General features: G+C 39.2%; 1 protein-coding gene across 3 annotated transcripts in view; it reads left to right on the forward strand.

The window, feature by feature from the left end:
- SHROOM4 (shroom family member 4) overlaps positions 1 to 19,608 on the forward strand; it is a 276,863-nt gene that overhangs the window by 249,306 nt on the left and 7,949 nt on the right. For all 3 annotated transcript variants that reach the window (XM_066356048.1, XM_066356050.1, XM_066356049.1), the window contains 3 exons: positions 6,855 to 7,676; positions 12,174 to 12,323; positions 13,165 to 13,345. In XM_066356048.1, the coding sequence (XP_066212145.1) occupies positions 6,855 to 7,676; positions 12,174 to 12,323; positions 13,165 to 13,345 (1,153 nt within the window). The remainder of the gene's footprint in view (positions 1 to 6,854; positions 7,677 to 12,173; positions 12,324 to 13,164; positions 13,346 to 19,608) is intronic.

Below are 19,608 nucleotides of genomic sequence, written 5' to 3' on the forward strand. Positions count from 1 at the left end.
CCCCTATCCCTCTTGCTGTCTGTCTATGAGGGTTGTTGTTGTTTTGTTTGCTTTTTTTGGGCTTAATCTCTTCACCATTTTTTACCCAGCCCCCAACCCCCTCCCCTCTGACAACTGTCAGTCTGTTCTCTGTTGCTAGGTCCTTTTTTTTTTTTTTTTAAAGATTTTATTTATTCATTATAGAGAGGGGAGAGAGAGAGAGGAGAGAGAAGGGGGGAGGAGCAGAAAGCATCAACTCCCATATATGCCTTGACCAGGCAAGCCCAGGGTTTTGAACCGGCAACCTCAGTGTTTCCAGGTTGACGCTTTATCCACTGCGCCACCACAGGTCAGGCACTAGGTCCTTTTTTATATAGTTAATTCTCACAACAATTTTGTAAGATAGACATTTTACTGAAACTAAGGTAAATTAAATACTTTGCTCAAGGTTATACAACTTGTTATAGAGCCTTGTTATAGGTTATAGAGCCAGATTTAAAATTTTACTAAAACTTAGACACAAGTGTTTCTGAAAATGTATTCTTTCCACTCTGCTCTATTGCTTTTCCTATGCTCTGGCTAGGGAAGAGGAAAGAGTGTTAAATTTGATTACTGTCATGAAGCAAGGTTCTTCTTACCACAGCTGAAGGACATTGGCCCAAATGAGGCTTTTGGAGATGTTGCTGTCTCTGCCCGCAATTTATATGATCGAGAATGGAGATGCAGATGGGGAAGGGGGAGAAAGTCAGGTATGGAAAGTGGGAATGTCTGTGGCGAGGGGTGGAAGACAGGCTGTATGGACTGGGAACCAATCTAACTGGAACAAATAACTCTGCCTTCAAATTGCCACCCCCAAACCACAACATTCACACAGCCTTTTTACCGTGGCCCTTTGTTTCTATAGTATGGTCCCTGTGCCACTTTTATTAAAATTCCTTGGACCAATGTTTAAAAATGCAAATTTCTGGACCCCACCAGATGTACTAAGTTCCAGTTTCTGGGGCTGAGGTCCATGAATTTGTATTTTAAATAACTTCTCCAGGCAATTCTGACCAGGAGCCACTTTGATTATGAATGACCTAAATCAATGATTTCCAACTTTTTGGATCATGTACACTTCTCATAAAGAACTTTTTGCATGTGCCTTCAGTATATGCTTGTAGTTTATTAATAAATTCCTTATATGTAATAATGTCCTAATATTTATGTTTTTAAATGCAAAAATACATTACTATTCTTACATGAGAATGGCCTTTAGTTTTTTTTTATATGTATCTTCTAGTTGTTGGGTTTTGATATCGACATTCTTCAAGATTCTTTATTTATCCCTCTATACTCTAAATTCCAGAGTCTATGTAAATAGCATTGAGGTTGTCTATTTCTTAAAGGTTAGCAATAACATAAGACCATGTGAGTGTGCTTTTTATTTTTGGTCAAATTTTTCAGCATTTTTGTCTGTGATAATTGGTGGATTTAGATATTCTCATTCTTCTAATTTTGTGTATTTGGGTTTTTTAATTAGCAAATAGTTTATCAGTCTTACTTTAATGTTCTTTTAAAGAACTAGCTTTCAGCTTTCATTACTTTTTCTATCATTTGTTTTCCAGTGTATTGATTGGTGCTATTAGTTTTCTTTCTGCTATGCTTAGATCTATTTTTGTGGCTCTTAACTTCTTTTCTTGAGTGGTTAATCATTTATTTTAATTTGTTCCTAGGTATTGATACAAATATTTAAGGCTATAATTTTTCCTTTAACCATTGTTTTAATCAACCATATCCTTTAACTTCTCATATTATAATTGTTGTTATTTTCTAGGTATTCTACAGTCTTAGATTAGATCTCCTCTTTGGCTGGAGTGAATATTTTTCTTCTTTACATTCTATGCTAGAAGTTTTGTTTTTCATTTTTGTTATTAATTTTGTTTTATTGTATTGTGATTAGATGCTGTACTCTGTACTATTCCACTTTTTAGCTTAATATACAGTCAATTTGAAAAATGTTCAATGGGTCTTTTAAAATGTAGAGTCTGTTTTTAGTGTAGAAATAAATTTAGATTTTTCCATTATCTTAGTTTTTGACTCAGATCTGTCATTAGCTGAAAGCCTTATATTTTCTTTCTGCTTTTTTCTACCTTTGCATTGCCTATAGACTTTTTTCATAAATTCTTTAATTTTTATTTTAAGCTACAGTTGTCATACACTATTATACTACTTTCAGGTATACACCATAGTGATTAGACATTTCTATCACTTACGAAGTGCTCACCTAGATAAGTCTAGTTACCCACCTGACATCATACAGAGTTAATACAATATTATTGATTATGTTCCCTATGTTGTACTTTATATCTCCTTGCTTTGCTTTAGAAAATTTGATGTTCTGCCTGACTTGTGGTGGCGCAGTGGATAAAGTGTCGACCTGGAATGCTGAGGTCGCCAGTTCAAAACCCTGGGCTTGCCCAGTCAAGGCACATATGGGATTTGATGCTTCCTGCTCCTCCCTCTCCTCTCTCTCCCCCTTTCTCTAAAAAAATGAATAAATAAAAATCTTTAAAAAAAAGAGGTAAAAGAAAATTTGATGTTCTGTTATTTGGTACATAAAGATTCAGAATATTTAGGTCTTCATCATATGTTCTAATTATTAATATTATAGTGTCTTTCTTTGTCTTGTTTATTGCTTTTTACCTTTAATTCAACTTTTTTTATTTTTAGAAAGAGAGGGAGGGGACAAGCAGTAACAGACAGGAAGGGAGAGAGATGAGAAGCACCTTAGTTGTTCATTGTTTGTTTTCTCATATGTGCCTTGACTAGGGGGATTCTAGCAGAACCAATGACCCCTTGCTCAAGCCAGTGACATTGGCTTCAAGCCAGTGACCTTTGAGCCCAAACCAGTGGGTCACGCCTATGATCCCACACTCACACTGGTGAGCCTGCACTCAAGTCAGATAGGCCTGTGCTAATGACCTCTGGGTTTCAAACTTGGGTGCTCAGCATCCCAGGCCGATGGTCTATCAGTTAGGCCACCATCTGACCACGCTAATTCAACTTTTTAATGATATGACTATCATGGCCCTTGCATTTTTGGCATTAACTCATTTATTAAACAAATATTTATTAAATACTTACTGTGTACCAGGCACTAGATACCAGACAAATGAGACATACAAGATCCCTGCCACTGTGGGGCTTACATTTTAGTTAGAGAGTGGAGAACAAAATAAACAAGTAAGAATAGGTATGTGATATAATATCAGGTGGTAATGTATACTCTGAGAAAAGACAAAATAGAAAAAGGATAATTAAGGATAAGTCATCTCTATTTTAGATAAAGTGGTCAGGATACTCCTCACTGCCTGATAGCATTTGTCATCCTTTTACTTTCCATTCACCATCTTGTTTGTTTGTTTCATGAGAGGAAAACATTGGGTGAAACAGTTTGCACACAAGGGGTTGTTTTCATCTAAAGAAGCTCTAGATGGGCCAAGGCCTAAATGAGAAGAGATTGGGGAATGTGTGGATATAAATTTCTGACCCATGGGAGTGATGAATTAGCTAGGATGGGGACCGGAGATGAGGGGAATAAACGATATTTTGCTTTCCATTCTATCTGAGGTTGGCTACCATTATGTATATTATTAAAGAAATATGCTTGGTCTTCATCGTGACTATTGAATGAATACTCTGTCTGATGATTTAATTGAACTGCTGGAATTTCCTGTCACTAGGCAGTACTTAGAATGATGCTGATTACTCACAGGCTATGGCAGGAAAGCCGATCTTTTGGCTTAGTGGTCTTAACCCTTTATAGTATAAGGTAAATAGATGTTCTCTGACTTTGGTGACTATTTTGTAGAAGTTTGACTTGTTATACATATTTTATACATAATTAAATAAACCTGGACTCCTTTTCCTTGGATATTTTCTTCTATTGTTTATAAGATGAGAATCTTTTTTTCTTTTTTTTTCTTTTGTGACAGAGACAGAGAGACAGAGAGGGACACATAGGGACAGACTGACAGGAAGGGAGAGAGATGAGAAGCATCAATTTTTTGTTGCGACACCTTAGTTGTTCATTGATTGCTTTCTCTTATGTGCCTTAACCCGGAGGCATGTGGGGCTACAGCAGAGAGAGTGACCCCTTGTTCAAGCCAGTGACCTTGGGCTCAAGCTGGTGAGTCTTGCTCAAACCAGATGAGCCCGCACTCAAGCTGGTGACCTTGGGGTTTCGAACCTGGGTCCTCCACATCCCAGTCCAACGCTGTATCCACTGCGCCACTACCGGGTCAGGCAGTATTGTTAACTATAGGATCAGAATCTTATTTCTCCTTGCAAGTGATAGTCTTTTTCATTTTGATAGTTTTCTTTCCTATAGGTATATTATATGTACTTATATACACATATAACATATATTTAAATTCTATACACATACACCCTTAACTCTTGAATCTGGAACTATTTTGATATGTATCATGGTACAGATCCAGGTAGCATTGCTCTGCAGTTATTTTAAGAAAAAAGTTTATTAAATGATCTTTCTTTATCTCCTTATTATGGAAGGTTAATTACATATGACATTTTAATAGTTTCATATTATTCTGGACTTTCCATTTCATTCCACTAATCAGTAACACACTGTATTCATTATAATTTCTTTATAATATGCTTAATCTCTTACCCCCAATTTTTTCTGTACCAAATACTCTCTAATATTCTATCCTGCTTTATTTTACAAGCTAATAAAAAATTCTATAGTTAAAAATTCCTACTGAGAATTTTAACTGGAATAGCATTACAAGAAGTATTTTAAATCTAAAATAGCAGATATTTGTAAATGTCCTGCTTGATTTTTTTCTTAAAAGTATAAAAACATTGACAGAATGTACACATGCCAAATTCATGATATAGCCTTCATCCAGAGAGGCAACAGGGAGATGGAAGTGGGGAGTAAAACACAAATATTTTTTTATTTCTTAAAAAATTCATGAAGCATCCAATGAATGGCAAAGTATTAAGAAATGCTTATTCTGAGCAGTAGGTGGCAACATGAATATTTATCTTAGCAATCTTTGTATGTTTGTAAATATTTTAATTTTTCATAATTAAAACAAAAACAGCCTGACCAGTTGGTGGTACAGTGGATAGAGCATCAGACTGGGACACAGAGGACCCAGGTTTGAAACCTCAAGGTCACCGGCTTGAGTTCAGGCTCATCCAGCTTACGTGTGGGCTCACCGGCTTGAGTGCAGGGTCCCTGGCTTGAGCGTGGAATCATAGACATGATCCCATGATTGCTGGCTTGAGCCCAAAGGTCACTGGCTTGAGCAAGGGGTCACTTGGTCTGCTATAGACCCTGGTCAGGGCATATATGATAAAGCAGTCAATAAACAACTAAATGGGCCTCAACAAAAAATTGATGCTTTTCATCTGTCTCCCTTCCTCTCTGTCTGTTCTCATCTGTCCCTCTCTCTCTCTTTCTCTCTGCCTCTGTCACACACACACAAAACAAACAAACAACAACAAAAAAAAACCCACCCAGAGGAAGCGAGATAACCAAACTTGTAAGCCTAATGTGCTATAGCACATTCTATCTGAGAGCTACAAACAGACTGAGGTGGATATAAGATAGACTGTCCTGGGCCCTGGCCGGGTGGCTCAGCAGTATAGCATCAGCCTAGCATGTGAAGTCCAGGGTTTGATTCCCGATCAGGGCACACAGGAGAAAATCCCATCTGCTTCTCCACCCCTCCCCCTCTCCTTCCTCTCTATCTCTCTCTTCCCCTCCCGCAGCCAAGGCTCCACTGGAGCAAAGTTGGCCCAAGTGCTGAGGATGGCTCTATGGCCTCTGCCTCAGGCACTAGAATGGCTCTGGCTGCAACAGAGCAATGCCCCAGATGGGCAGAGCATCGCCCTCTGGTGGGCATGCCGGGTGGATCCCAGCCAGGCGCATGCGGGAGTCTGTCTGACTGCCTCCCCGCTTCTAACTTCAGAAAAATATAATGACAACAACAACAAATAAAAGATAAACTGTCCTGGTTCAAACCGTAGCTCTGCCACTTACTGGCTTTATAACCCCGAGCAAGTTACTTAACCTGCCCATGCTTCATTTTCCTCAGGTATAAAAATAGGACAACAATAATAGAAATTTTTTTTAAATAAATTTTTATTAATGTTAATGGGATGACATTAATAAATCAGGGTACATATATTCAAAGAAAACATGTCTAGGTTATCTTGTCATTAAATTATGTTGCATACCCCTCGCCCAGAGTCAGATTGTCCTCCGTCACCCTCTATCTAGTTTTCTTTGTGCCCCTCCCCCTCCCCCTAACCCTCTCCCTCCTTCCCTCCCGCGTCCTCCCTCCCCCGACCCCTGGTAACCACCACACTCTTGTCCATGTCTCTTAGTCTCATTTTTATGTTCCACCAATGTATGGAATCATGTAGTTCTTGTTTTTTTCTGATTTACTTATTTCACTCCATATAATGTTATCAAGGTGCCACCATTTTCCTGTAAATGATACGATGTCATCATTTCTTATGGCTGAGTAGTATTCCATAGTGTATATGTGCCACATCTTCTTTATCCAGTAATAGAATTTATTTATTTGCACAATAATAGAAACTTAATAGGGTTATTTTGAGGATCAAATATGTTAAGACATGATCAAATATGTTAAAATACCTAAAACAGTGCTGGTATCTAGTACATACACAGTAAGTTTTAGTATCAATATTAAATATTACTATTATTACATTTATTATATAGATTGCATTGTTTTATGGCCATTTTAAATTTTACAGAAATGATGTCATAAAAAATATGAAATCATCTGCAACTTCCGTGTTTTACACAATCGCTATGTGCTCTTTTGCAGGGAAATAGCTCATTCCAAGGCTGGCTTTTCATGGGCAGCCCCCTTCCATCCTTGCCTTGAGAACTCAACACTAGACTTGTCAAGCTACCGAGCAATCTCTTCTCTTGACCTCCTTGGAGATTTCAAGCCCTCTTTGAAAAAAACGGAGGAAACTTCAGTTTATGAGGAGGGGAGCTCCATGGCCTCCATGCCCTACCCGCTGCGCAGCCGTGCCTTCTCAGAGAGCCATATCAGCTTGGAGCCCCAGGGCTCCCGGGCCTGGGGGCAGCATAAGAGGGATCTCTTTACCAAAGTTGATGAAACCCAGTTGGATCCTCTAGGATCCAGGAAGAAGACCTTTCCTCCTCCTCGTCCTCCTCCTCCCAACTGGGAGAAATACAGGCTCTTCCGTGCGGCCCAACAGCAGCAACAGCAGCAGCAGCAACAGCAACCACAGCAGCAAGAGGAGGAGGAAGAAGAGGAGGAAGAAGAGGAAGAAGAAGAGGAAAGGGTAGAAGAGGAGGAAGAGGGGGAGGAGGGAAGAGAGGGAGAGGATTTGCCACCCCAATATTTCAGTTCAGAAACCACAGGTTCCTGTGCTCTCAATACTGAGGAAATCCTGGAGCAGCCGCAACCCCTGGGCTTTGGTCACCTGGAGGTCTCAAGGCAGGGCACACAAAGCCTCCCAGCAGAGCAAGAGTCTTTTGCTCTCCATTCCAGTGACTTCCTGCCTCCACTAAGGGGCCACCTGGGGTCTCAACCTGAGAAGGTTCAGCCCCCTTGCTATTATGGCATTGGTCAACTTTGGAGGACATCGGAGCGGGAGACCACTGATCCCTCCAAGTAGGTGCTTATGAAAGACATTAGGTTCCCAAAAAAGCAGGTAGCATTAGTTTGAATTCTACCTTCACCATGTACCAGTTGTGTGACCTTGGTCTGTTACCAACCTCAGTTTTCTCACATGGAAAATGGGCATGTTGATACCTATTCCACAGGGTTCTTGTGACAGTGAAATTAATATATGTAAAGAAAATAGCCCAATGTTTAATATATAATAGATGCTCAGTAAATTATAGTTGTTCATTTTTTTTAAGATTTTATTTACTGATTTTATAGAGAGGAGAAGGGGGACAGTAAGAGAGGAGTAGGAAGCATTAACTTATAGTAGTTGCTTCTCATATGTGCCTTGACCAGACAAGTATGGGGTTTTGTACCAGCAATCTCAACATTCCAGGTCAATGCTTTGTCCACAGCACCACCACAGGTCAGGATAGTTGTTCATGTTCTTATCCTTAAATATCACTATCAAAATATATTTATTATTTTCCAGTTTGTCTTTAAATAAGGTGTGCATCAGCCCATGAGCCAGAAGGCATTAAATCTTTATTTTTCCCTGAAGCCTGGCTCAGGCCCTTTTCTACCTTTTCTTTTCTTTCTTTTTCCTTTTAATTGAATTTTATTAGGATGAACATATTTATACAGGTTTCAGGTGCCCAATTTTACAACATATCTCTGGATACCATATTGTGTCTTCACAACCCCCCACCCAAGTCAACTCTTTGTCACCATTTATCACCCCTATACCTTCCTCTATCTCCCTCTACCCCTGGCAATTGCCACACTATTGTCTGTGTCCATAAGTTTTTTCCTTTTTTTTTTTTTTTTTTTTTTTTTTTACAGAGACAGAGTCAGAGAGAGGGATAGACAGGGACAGACAGACAGTAACGGAGAGATGAGAAGCATCAATCATTAGTTTTTTGTTGGGTATTGCAACACATTAATTGTTCATTGATTGCTTTCTCATATGTGCCTTGACCACGGGCCTTCAGCAGACCGAGTAACCCCTCGCTGGAGCCAGCGACCTTGGGTCCAAGTAAGCTTTTTGCTCAAACCAGATGAGCCCGCCTTCAAGCTGGCGACCTCAGGGTCTCGAATCTGGGTCCTCCACATCCCAGTCTGACACTCTATCCACTGCGCCACCGCCTGGTCAGGCAGTTTTTTTCCGTTTTTTTTTTTTGTTTTGTTTTGTTTTTTTTTTTTTTTTTTGTCCTATTTTGCTTTATCTCTCTACCTCCCTTACCCCACCCAGTCCCCTAACAGCTCTCTATATATGAGTCCTTTTCTATTTTGTTTGTTAATTTTTTATTATATTGCACATATGAATGAAATCATATGATACTTGCCTTTCTCTGACTATCTTATGCTTGCTGTTCAGAATGAGAGATCAGGTCACAGCCTGACCTGCCTTTGCTCTAGTACCTGCCTGGGCTTCTAACACCCTCGCATCAAAATTGTTCCTGGGGTTGGGTACCTTATGCCCTGATCATTCCTTATAAGAGATAAGAATATTCTTTTTCCTCTTTCATGTTCTCCACTACCCACACCCTTGTTTTACCTATCTCTTTGCATTTGCTTCAGCGAGCAACACATGGTAGTTGACAGGGTGTGCTGCCTGGGCATGGAGGCCAAAGCAGTAGTGCAGTCTGGCCGTATGACTGCCGGTGTCTGTTCTTTTAACTGTGCCAATGCTCATATATGTCCCCTACAGGACATGGTTGTCCTCTTTGCTTCAAAGCAAAAGAGCTTTGGCTTTTAGCTTTGAAAGTCCTGTGGAAAGCTCAGCCCACTCTCTGCTGGGATTGAAGGTGGGGGACAGGTTTCTATCTAAGTGCTTTCTTTAAATCCCTTTATCAGAAGAACCTGCCTGAGACTTGTTGCTGTTAGAAGTACCTTGTTATCATGTCTTTTACTGACAGGCACTTACAGGGCCTGTCTCTCAGACACTGTGGGAATCTCTTATCAGACACCTAGTGGCTGCTTCTCAAATTGTCCATCTAGCTGGGGAGCATTCTTATTGTAATTGAAAACATTATGTGGAAAGTGACTGTGATTGTTACCTATCATAGAAGGGAGAAAGGAAGGTAACCTAGCACATAATAAACACTTAATATTTAGAAGAAAGAATAAATAAATGAATGAATGAACATATATTAAGCATTTGCTATGTGCTAGACACTGCTAGTCATTTTATATCCATTAGTTCATTTAATTCTCCAAAGAGCCTTAAAGGCCATTATAATTTCTACTTGAAAAATGAGAAAACTAAAATTGAACAAAATAAGGGACTGAATAAGTCAGAACTGTACAGCAAAGATAGAAAACCAGATCTGTCTGACTTCCAAATCCATGTTTATTTTGCTATCCTAGTCTCAAAGAGATCTTTTCCTTCTAGTAGGCCAGACCTTTGTGATCCCCTCCCATCTTCCATAGGGCAAAGTGTATGGGCAGTAGTAGTTACAGTACCCCTGTCAGCCTCCTAGTCCTTCTCTTTATGTGCCTTTATTCCCGTTGGCACCTTGGCCAGAGAGAAGGAAATTATGATTAGAGATTTTGTAACTTGTTTCAGAGATTTTTTTAATGACTATGAGATACAAAGGGAAGCATTTGGTTGCATAAAACCCTGGTTTATGGCTGCAAAATGTCAATTTTAGATGCTTCTTTGACTGATGGCAACTTAAGGAACAGCATCATTACCAACATGGCTAATGGTTTTGCTTGCTTACCATATGCCAAGTATTGTTTTAAGCACTTTCATGTATTGATAGATTTAATTTCCACAACAAACCTATGAAATAGATACCATTAGTCTCCTACATTTTTTTAGATGAAAAAGTGAAGCACAGAGAGATGAAGTAACTTGAAGAAAATTACAGGTAATCTGGCTCACTGTGCCCATTACATCATCCCAGGATCTCTGGACTCCTCAAAAAGAACCTTTTCTAGATCCACAGAGAGTATAGGGTTCTAACTAGAACGAAGCAACTTTAAGAGTTTGTAAGAGAGAATTATGTTAGGGGCAAATACTCAAAAGAAAGGAAGGAAGGAAGAAAAAGAGAGAGAGAGGGAGAGGGAGAGAAGGAGGAAGAAAGGAAAGAAGGAAGGAAGGAAGGAAAGAAGGAAGGAAGGAAGGAAGGAAGGAAGGAAGGAAGGAAGGAAGGAAGGAAGGAAGGAAGGAAGGAAGAAAAGAAAAGAAAAGTCATCCTAACTTTAGCCTAATTAACCCAGATTATCTCTGTAACCCACATACTATTCAGTTACAAAACTCTGGGATACATTTAGAAGCAGGTCAGTGGAATTATCAAGAAATGCATAAGTCTAATAACACTGACTCAGGTGCAGGTATGCTTGCTTTATGGACTCTGCATTTCCTTTCAGTACTCTATAGAAGAAATCTGATTTTGGTTCCAAAGTCCATTATCAAATTAAGACTGTGTTCTCAGATTTCCTATAACTTCTGCCCTATTAATGGAAATTATGAGGAAAGGAGCCTTCAAAGATAGTACCTATAATATAATGCACTATAATGTGACAGAGGGCTCCATCTGCTAGTAAACTGTGTCTCTAATTAGCACATCCTTTTAAAATTTATTTTTTTTTCAAGTTTTATTGAGATATAACTGACATACAGCCACATCCTAATTTTTAATTCCATACTTTCCTTCAGCACTTTCCGACTCAGAACACTCAAAATATAACCTAAGTCTTTTCTTATAGATAGGCATTCTCTGTCCCATTCATTCATATGCCTTCCAGAATGTTATCTTTTCTCTGCTAACATAAAGTTCAGTCAGAAAATTCTTTACATGCAGGGTTTTATATGATGCCAAGTTGTCCCTTTGGGAGTATAGCATAGTGACTAAAAGCACAGATTCTGGAGTTAGGTCACCTAGGTCTAAATTTCTGTCATTTACTGTCTGGTGACCTTGGGAAAGTTACTTTACATCTCAATGCCTCATGATTCTTATCTGTAATATGGGTGTCATGAGCATTGAATTTTATATCTGTATCTACAGCCCCCCCCCAACACAAATACACATCTTAGGACAAGTTATAGGACATAGTAAGCACGGTGTGATGTTAGCTACTAGTGTTCTTTTATCAGTATTATTTGCTTAAAAATGTACTTGTGAAATGAATACCTAGGATGAAGAATGTTGGAATGCTTAAGTTTCTTTTGTGTGATGAATTATAGACAGCATAGCATGAATCAGTAAATAGCTGTAGAGCATTTTAACCATTATTTCTGACCTTTATCTAAGAGCTGCAAATAGCTGCAAACATGAATAATGAGTTTCTCTTATTTTTCCTTTCAAAAAGCTAGAGGTTAGCAAAGAGGCAGTGACGCAGACAGGTGGAAGGTGGGGGTAGCTGGTAGGCAACAAGAATGTAGAGGGGTTGGGCCTTGGCCTTGCATAAATTGTGGGTGGAATTATATGCACCTCTGTCCCTGAAGCCTGACACTGAAGATTTTTTTTTTGTTTGTTTTCTTTCTCATGCCAGACCAGAAGCATTGATGGCAGAAGACTCCAAACCGAAGCCAGCATGGAGCCAGAGCTACTTCTTTCCTGAAGAGCAGTTCTCTTTCATGGGCTGGGGCTCCGAGAAGCAGCACTTCAGCCCTGTGGGCTTCAGTGAACCCAAGACAACAGGGTCTGCTGCTACACTTGTCAAGTCCCTGGGTGCCACTGGTTCAATTGTCCCCCCATTTTATTCTGCAACTATGGAGGAAGCTGGGGCCATTGGGATATAACAGAAGTGAAGAGATACTATTCCTTCTCAGGCTGAAAGTCTGCTCCATAGCAGGCAATCTTAGAAGATCTCATGAGAGAAGTGGTGGGCTGTAACAAGTCCCTGGCAGGGGTGCTAATCTTAGCCTCCAACATGGTGACTGCTGCTGAGGTCATGGGTGACCTTTTTGCTGCAGGAGATCTGCAGTGGAAGGGCTATTTCAAGCAGGAGTTGTACCACTGGGAAAGAAGAAATAATTATAGTGTCTAGGAAAGCCACAGGGTTCCTTAGTAAGCAAGCAGACTAGATAGAGCTTGGGTAGGCAGGGCCCAAGATAGGTCCGAGAGAAGCCAACAAGCTTAGATGACAAATGGCTAACTTCTCAGATACATTCCTACTACTAGTCCCTCCCTTGGGATCCATATACTGGGGTCATGAACCAAGGGGCCTGTCAGTTTTTCTGGATTTTAGTGGGATGTCAATGAACAAACCAAATTATTTCAATAGAAGTCCCTGTAGCTGCAGAAGTCAGGGACAAGGAAATAGTTTTTTAGCTTCTTAAAATTGGCCTTGACTTGGCTTCTAAATAACCTTTATATGGTCTGTTTACATTTGAACAGTACTTCCTGGCCCAGTATTTCCTTATTTTACAACTCCTTGGTGAAGCAGGGTCCTATTGTATTACAAATAGGGAAACTAAGAAGCAGAAAAGTCAGCATCCTCTCAAAAGAGGTGCTCAAATGGTCATTCTTTGTTCCCACAGACAAGAATTTCTGCACTTCTCACCTCCTCAGGGGGGCCCAGGGATCCCTACCTCTTACTCAGCTTATTACAATATTTCTGTGGCCAAAGCAGAGCTGTTGAACAAGTTGAAAGACCAACCTGAAATGGCAGAGATTGCCCTAGGAGAGGAGGAAGTTGACCATGAACTGGCTCAAAAAAAGGTGAATTTTTTTCATATGCCCTAGAGATTTTCAGTATTTAGCTTGAGTGTCTGAAGGTTGCTCTGCCCTATAGGCTCTTTAGATAATCTTGGTACATTTCTGTATTTTCAGTGTAGAAATCAAATAGCTTCTCTGGGTTTCTCACAAATGCCACTCCAATCTCTTTTCCAATCTGGTCAATGACAGTAATTATGGTAGTGGTAATCATAATCATCAATGCAGTGTCTTTCTAGTCCTTAAAACAACTCTACAAGGTAGACATCACTATCCTCTTTTTCCAAGTTGAAAGGACTAAGTTGCCCAGGGTTACAGAGTAGATGGTAGATCCAGGACTTGAAGTCAAAACTGTCTGACTTTTTATTGGCTATCCTCTGAAAGAAGCCAGCCTTGTTAATTAACTTGCTACCTAGGGCACAATCAGAGTTTTTGCCAGTGAGCTCTAACCAGTGGCAATCATTGATTGTATTTTCTGTGTAACTTTCTGGGAGAGAGAACAGACTGACTTAAAAAGAAAAGGCGGAATTATAAACTGGTAAACTTTAGTATTTATTTGCAAAGATACTCAGTAATCACTTTAAAATATTAACTAGATAAATGGATATATCATTGTTGTTCCAAAAGCCCCCCTTTTCTTCCTCTAAGTACCACTAGCCTGGTTGCCTAATCAAATTCCTGGAATCATTCTGCCCTCCCTGCACTTAGCCATTTTATTTCAAAAGCAATTGAGTTTCCATGGCAACCTCAAAGGCCCCAATTTAGCACTCTGTGAACATCTGAACTCAATATAAATTAGTCATCTGCCCATATTTCTTATTCAGGATATGACCTGTAGGAAAGCTTAAGGCCATTTATAAGAGATCCATCCACCACTTTCCAATCTGAAACAAAATGTCAGGGAAAGAATTGGCAGCATGGTGGTATCAAAGTTTTATTGATTCAGATGCCTGCTTCTTTGAATTTCATGTTCCCTGATCATGGCAAGGCTGTTCCTTGACATACTCAGGACCTTTTTATTAGGAGCAAACCTGATAAAAAGTCTGACCAGACAAAGAGAGAAATTATCAGAAATGCTAAAGCACAGAATAATAGACAGTGATTTAAAGTGATTGTGGGTGGGCTGGAGCAGTTTTTGTCTCTGAGGAAGATAAGTGAGGAATGACACTGATCTGTAATGTACCAGAAAAGCAGCTCAGCTCTAGCTGGGTCTGTGATGATTCCACAGCTCTATTCACTACACTTTCCCCAGGGTTGAAGTTCAGGTTCCAAAGCCCAAGTGCTAAGAAATAAGGGGCTGTCTCCACTTTCATCCTGGAAGATCTATGAAACCTAAGAGCTGGGGTAGGTAGGTGATTTTCCAGGTTGATCATTTGGCTCCCAGCACCCCCCATCCCTGGCATTGAGTTTTATTTGGGAGAGAAGAGGGTAGGGATATAACTTGAAGTCTCTTGGCTTCTAATTGTGTTGCCACATTCATATCATTGGTCCCTCGTTCCCATTGGGTTTTGGAATATTCTTTAAATGTAAACTTATTACACTTCAGACTAAGATCATGGTGATCTGAATTTTTACCAGTTCTGAAATATGACAACAGACATTGAACCCAGAGTAGGCTCTCTTGGTCTTGGTCACCTTGGATATCATTAAATAATCTACTAGAAGGGAACTACAAGCTCTGGTCCTAGGGTGCCTGGACAGGAATAATAATAAAACAAACATTGACACATACTTCTTATATACAAGATACTATTCTAAGCACATAACATGTATTAAAATCATTTAATTCTCATAACTACATTATAAGGTAGGTACTATTGTCATCCCATATTTTAAATAAAAATTTAAAGCACAGAGAATTTGACTTATTTGCTCAAGGTCACTCTACTACTTAGTGGCAGAGGTGGGGTTCAAACCCAAACCCAGATAGTAGTAGTAGTATTAGTTGTAATAGTAGTAATACCCAGGTAATAGTAATAAGAACAAAAGTAGCAGCAGCAGCATTAGTGAGCATGTATTAGTGCTTAATGTGCCGAACACATTACTAAGTATTTTACATCTATGATTTCATTTAACCTCACAAGATTGAGAAGCATGAGGAGAGGACACATTTTTCTGATTTACAGATGAGGAAACAGAAGTCCCAACAGGACTGGGTATCTCACCCAACGTCACACAGTTTGAGGAGGTAGGATGGAAATCCAGGCACCTCTGACTGCAAAACTGCACTGTACCACACCACCTCCCTATGAGTGCAGTCCCAGAACTGGTTATACCTATAGGGAAGACAAATCAGAGGATAGAGGCAGTGCTTACCTCAAGAAACTTATAATCAATAGCAGGTGAGGGATCAGGTGTACACACATAAAACAGAAAGAGTACAACTTCAAATTACACTATTGGCATTTTTTTATAAACCAATTTTATTTTATTTTTTACAGAGACAGAGAGTTAGAGAGAGGGATAGATAGGGACAGACAGACAGAAACGGAGAGAGATGAGAAGCATCAATCATCAGTTTTTCGTTGCGACACCTTAGTTGTTCATTGATTGTTTTCTCATATGTGCCTTGACCGCGGGCCTTCAGCAGACCGAGTAACCCCTTGCTCGAGCCAGTGACCTTGGGTCCAAGCTGGTGAGCTTTTGCTCAAACCAGATGAGCCCGCGCTCAAGCTGGCAACCTCGGGGTCTCGAACCTGGGTCCTCCGCATCCCAGTCCGACGCTCTATCCACTGCACCACCGCCTGGTCAGGCACTATTGGCTTTTAATTCTAAAAGACTGAGGAGTTCAGAAAAGAAAAAAGACCAATGACAGAAATAGTTATAGGGGCAGGAGCTTTCAGTAGCAGAAGTTGGGGCAAAGCTGACTGAAGAAAGAATGGGACTAGACAAAGTGGAGGAAGAGATAAAGAGCAGGAAGAACTGCATAAGCAAATCAGGAACACAGAATTAGTGTTATGAACACAGAGTAGAATGAGGAGCTAATCCTGAAAGATTCTTAGCAGTGAGATTAGAATGGCAAAGTGGAACCAAACTGAACAACATCACCTAAGGTCACACAGCTAGGAACAGTCATTGCAACTCCAGAACTCAGACTATTTTCCAAAAGGCCTCAGAAGCTAAACTGAGAGAATAAAGATGTACCACAATGCCAAGCACACTGGAGGTACTTAAATGAATAGAAGGAGAATAATGAAAAAATAGGCAAATATTTGATGACGATGCTTTTTCAATCTATGATCTCACAAGCATTCCAGTTCCTGTTTATTAGTCTCAGCAAGTATTTATTTTTATTTATTATTGAATTTATTTGAGTGACATTGGTTAATAAAATTATATATGATTCAAGTGTACAATTCAATAATACATCATCTGTATACTATAGTGTGTGTTCACCACCCAATGTCAAGTCTCCTTTTGTCATCATTTATCCTCCATTTACCCTCTTCTACCTCCCCACACCCTTTCCCTCTGGCTATAGCCACACTACTGTCTGTGTGTATGAAGTTTTTTATATTTTTTTGCTTAATCCCTTTACCTTTTTCACCCAAGCCCCCCAGTCCCCTGCCCTCTGACAGCTATCAGTCTGTTCTCTAAGAGTCTGTTTCTATTTTGTTTTTTTGTTTATTTTGTTCATTAGACTCCACATATAAGTGAAAATCATATGGTATTTTTCTTTATTTGACTGGTTTATTTCACTAAGCATAATATTCTCCAGGTCCATCCATGCTGTTGCAAAAGGTAAGTTTTCCTTCTTTTTTACAGTTGAGTAGTAGTGCATTGTGTAAGTGTACCACAACTTTTTTTATCTACTCATCTACTGATGGGCACTTGGGCTGTTTCCAGATCTTGGCTATTGAAAATAATGCTTCAAGGAATGTAGTGGTGAATATTCCATTTCTTTTTTAAAAAGATTTTTTTTAGAAAATTAAATTTAAAGTGATGTATGACATAATCAACAGTTCAGATATTATAGAAATGTTCACCTGAAACCTATACTTTTTCTTTTTCTTGTTTAATTTTATTTTAAAAAAATAACTTTAACAGGGTGACATTGATTAATTAGAATACATAGGTTTCAGGTAAACATTTCTATAACATTTGAACTGTTGATTATGTTGTATACCCATAGCCCAAAGTCAAATAATTTTCCATCACCGTATATTTGTATTTCTTTACACCCTTCTTCCAACACCTCCCCCAAATCGCCCTTTCCTGGTAACCACTTCACTTTTACCTATGTCCATAAGTCTCAGTTTTATATTCCACCTATGTGTGAGATCATATAGTTCTTAGCTGTTTTGAATTTATTTATTTCATTCAGTATAATGTTCTCAAGTTTCATCCACATTGTCATAAATGGCAATAGGTCATTTCTTATGGCTGAGTAGTATTCCATTGAATATATGTACCACATCTTTATCCAATCCTCTATCAAGACATTTTGGTTGTTTCCATGTCTTGGCCACTGTGAATAATGCTGTGATGAACATGGGGGTGCATGTTTCTTTATGTACCAATGTGTTTGAGTTTTTTGGGTAGATACCCAGTGTAGGGATTGCTGGGTCATATGGTAGTTCTGTTCTTAATTTTTTGATGAACCACCGTATTTTTTTTTCCATAATGGTTGTACCAGTTTACATTGCCACTAGCAGTGAATGAGGGCTCCTTTTTTTTCTCCACAGCCTCCCCAACACTTATTACCTCTCTTGTTGATAATAGCCAATATAACAGGTGTGAGACGGTATCTCATTGTAGTTTTGATTTGCATTTCTCCAACAGCTAGTGAAGATGAGCATTTTTTCATATATCTGTTAGCCGTTTGTATGTCTTCTTGGGAGAAGTGTCTGTTCAGGTCCTCTAGTGCTTTGGGTTTCTTAGGATATATTCCCAGGAGTGGAATCACTGGGTCAAAAGGTAGTTTCATTTTTAATTTTTTTAGGTAACTCCATAGTGTTTTGCACAGTAGCTACACCAATCTTCATTCTCACCAACAGTGCATGAGGGCTTCTTTTTCTCCACATCCTTTCCAACACTTGTTGTTTGTTGATTTATTGATGGTAGCCATTGTGATAGGTGTGAAGTGTTACCTCATTGTGGTTTTAATTTGCACTTCTCTGATTATTGATGTTGAACATCTTTTCATATGTCTATTGGCCATTTGTATGTACTCTTTGGAGAAGTATCTATTAAGGGTCTTTGCCCATTTATAAAATTTATTTTTAATTGAATATATTGAAGTATAGTTTCAGGTGTGACACTCAATAAAACATCATCTGCACACTGCATCATGTGTCCATTGCCAAGAAAACTCTTCTTCATCTCTATTTCCCCCCATTTTGCCCATCTTCACCTATCCCCTAACCCCCTTTCCCTCTAGCTATCACCACATTGTTGTCTGTGTCTTTGTGTCTACCTGTTATGTATATGTTGTATGTATGTATATAAATACACACAAACATATATATATATTTTTTTACTTAATCCCTTATGGATTGTTTGTTTTTTAGTGTTGAGCTGCCTGAGTTCTTTGTAAATTTTGGATATTAACCCCTTATCAGATGTATCATTGGTGAATTTGTTATCTCATTCAGTGGGTTGTCTTTTCATTTTGTTGATGGTTTCTTCTATTGTGCGAAAACTTTAGTTTGATGTAGTTCCATTTGTTTATTTTTTCTTTTGTTTCCCTTGTCCAATAGGATACTGTATATCATAAAAAAAATATTGCTATGAGAAATGTCTGAGTTTTTACTGCCTGTATTGTCTTCTAGGATTTTTATGGTTTTGAGTCTGACATTTAAATCTTTAATTCATTTTGAATTTATTCTTGTGTATAATGTAAGAAGGTGGTCTGGTTTTATTTTTTTCAGCAAATATTTTTTTGAGAGAGAGGAAGGGGAAAAGGGGGGGGAGAAAGGGGGAGAGAGAAAGAGAATCATCAACTCATTGTTTCACTTAGTTGTACCATTGATTGCCTCTCATATGTGCTATGACTGGGCTCAAACCAGCGACCTCAGGGTTGAGCTGGCACCCTCAGGGTCAAGCCCTGACCAGGGCTTGAATTGGCACCTGTGGGATTGAGTTGGCAACCCTGGGCTTGATCCAGCAACCCTGAGCTCGAGCCAGTAATCCTGGGATCAAATCGGAAACCTCACCACTGTGGGAGGACAGTATATCCACTACACCACTGGACAGACACTCAGCAAGTTTTGATTAAGTTATATTTGTTATTAGCCCATGGGTACCACTTTCTCTAGTGCCAAAAAGTT

The sequence above is a fragment of the Saccopteryx leptura genome, chromosome X (genome assembly GCF_036850995.1).
Source record: "Saccopteryx leptura isolate mSacLep1 chromosome X, mSacLep1_pri_phased_curated, whole genome shotgun sequence".
NCBI lineage: Eukaryota > Metazoa > Chordata > Mammalia > Chiroptera > Emballonuridae > Saccopteryx > Saccopteryx leptura.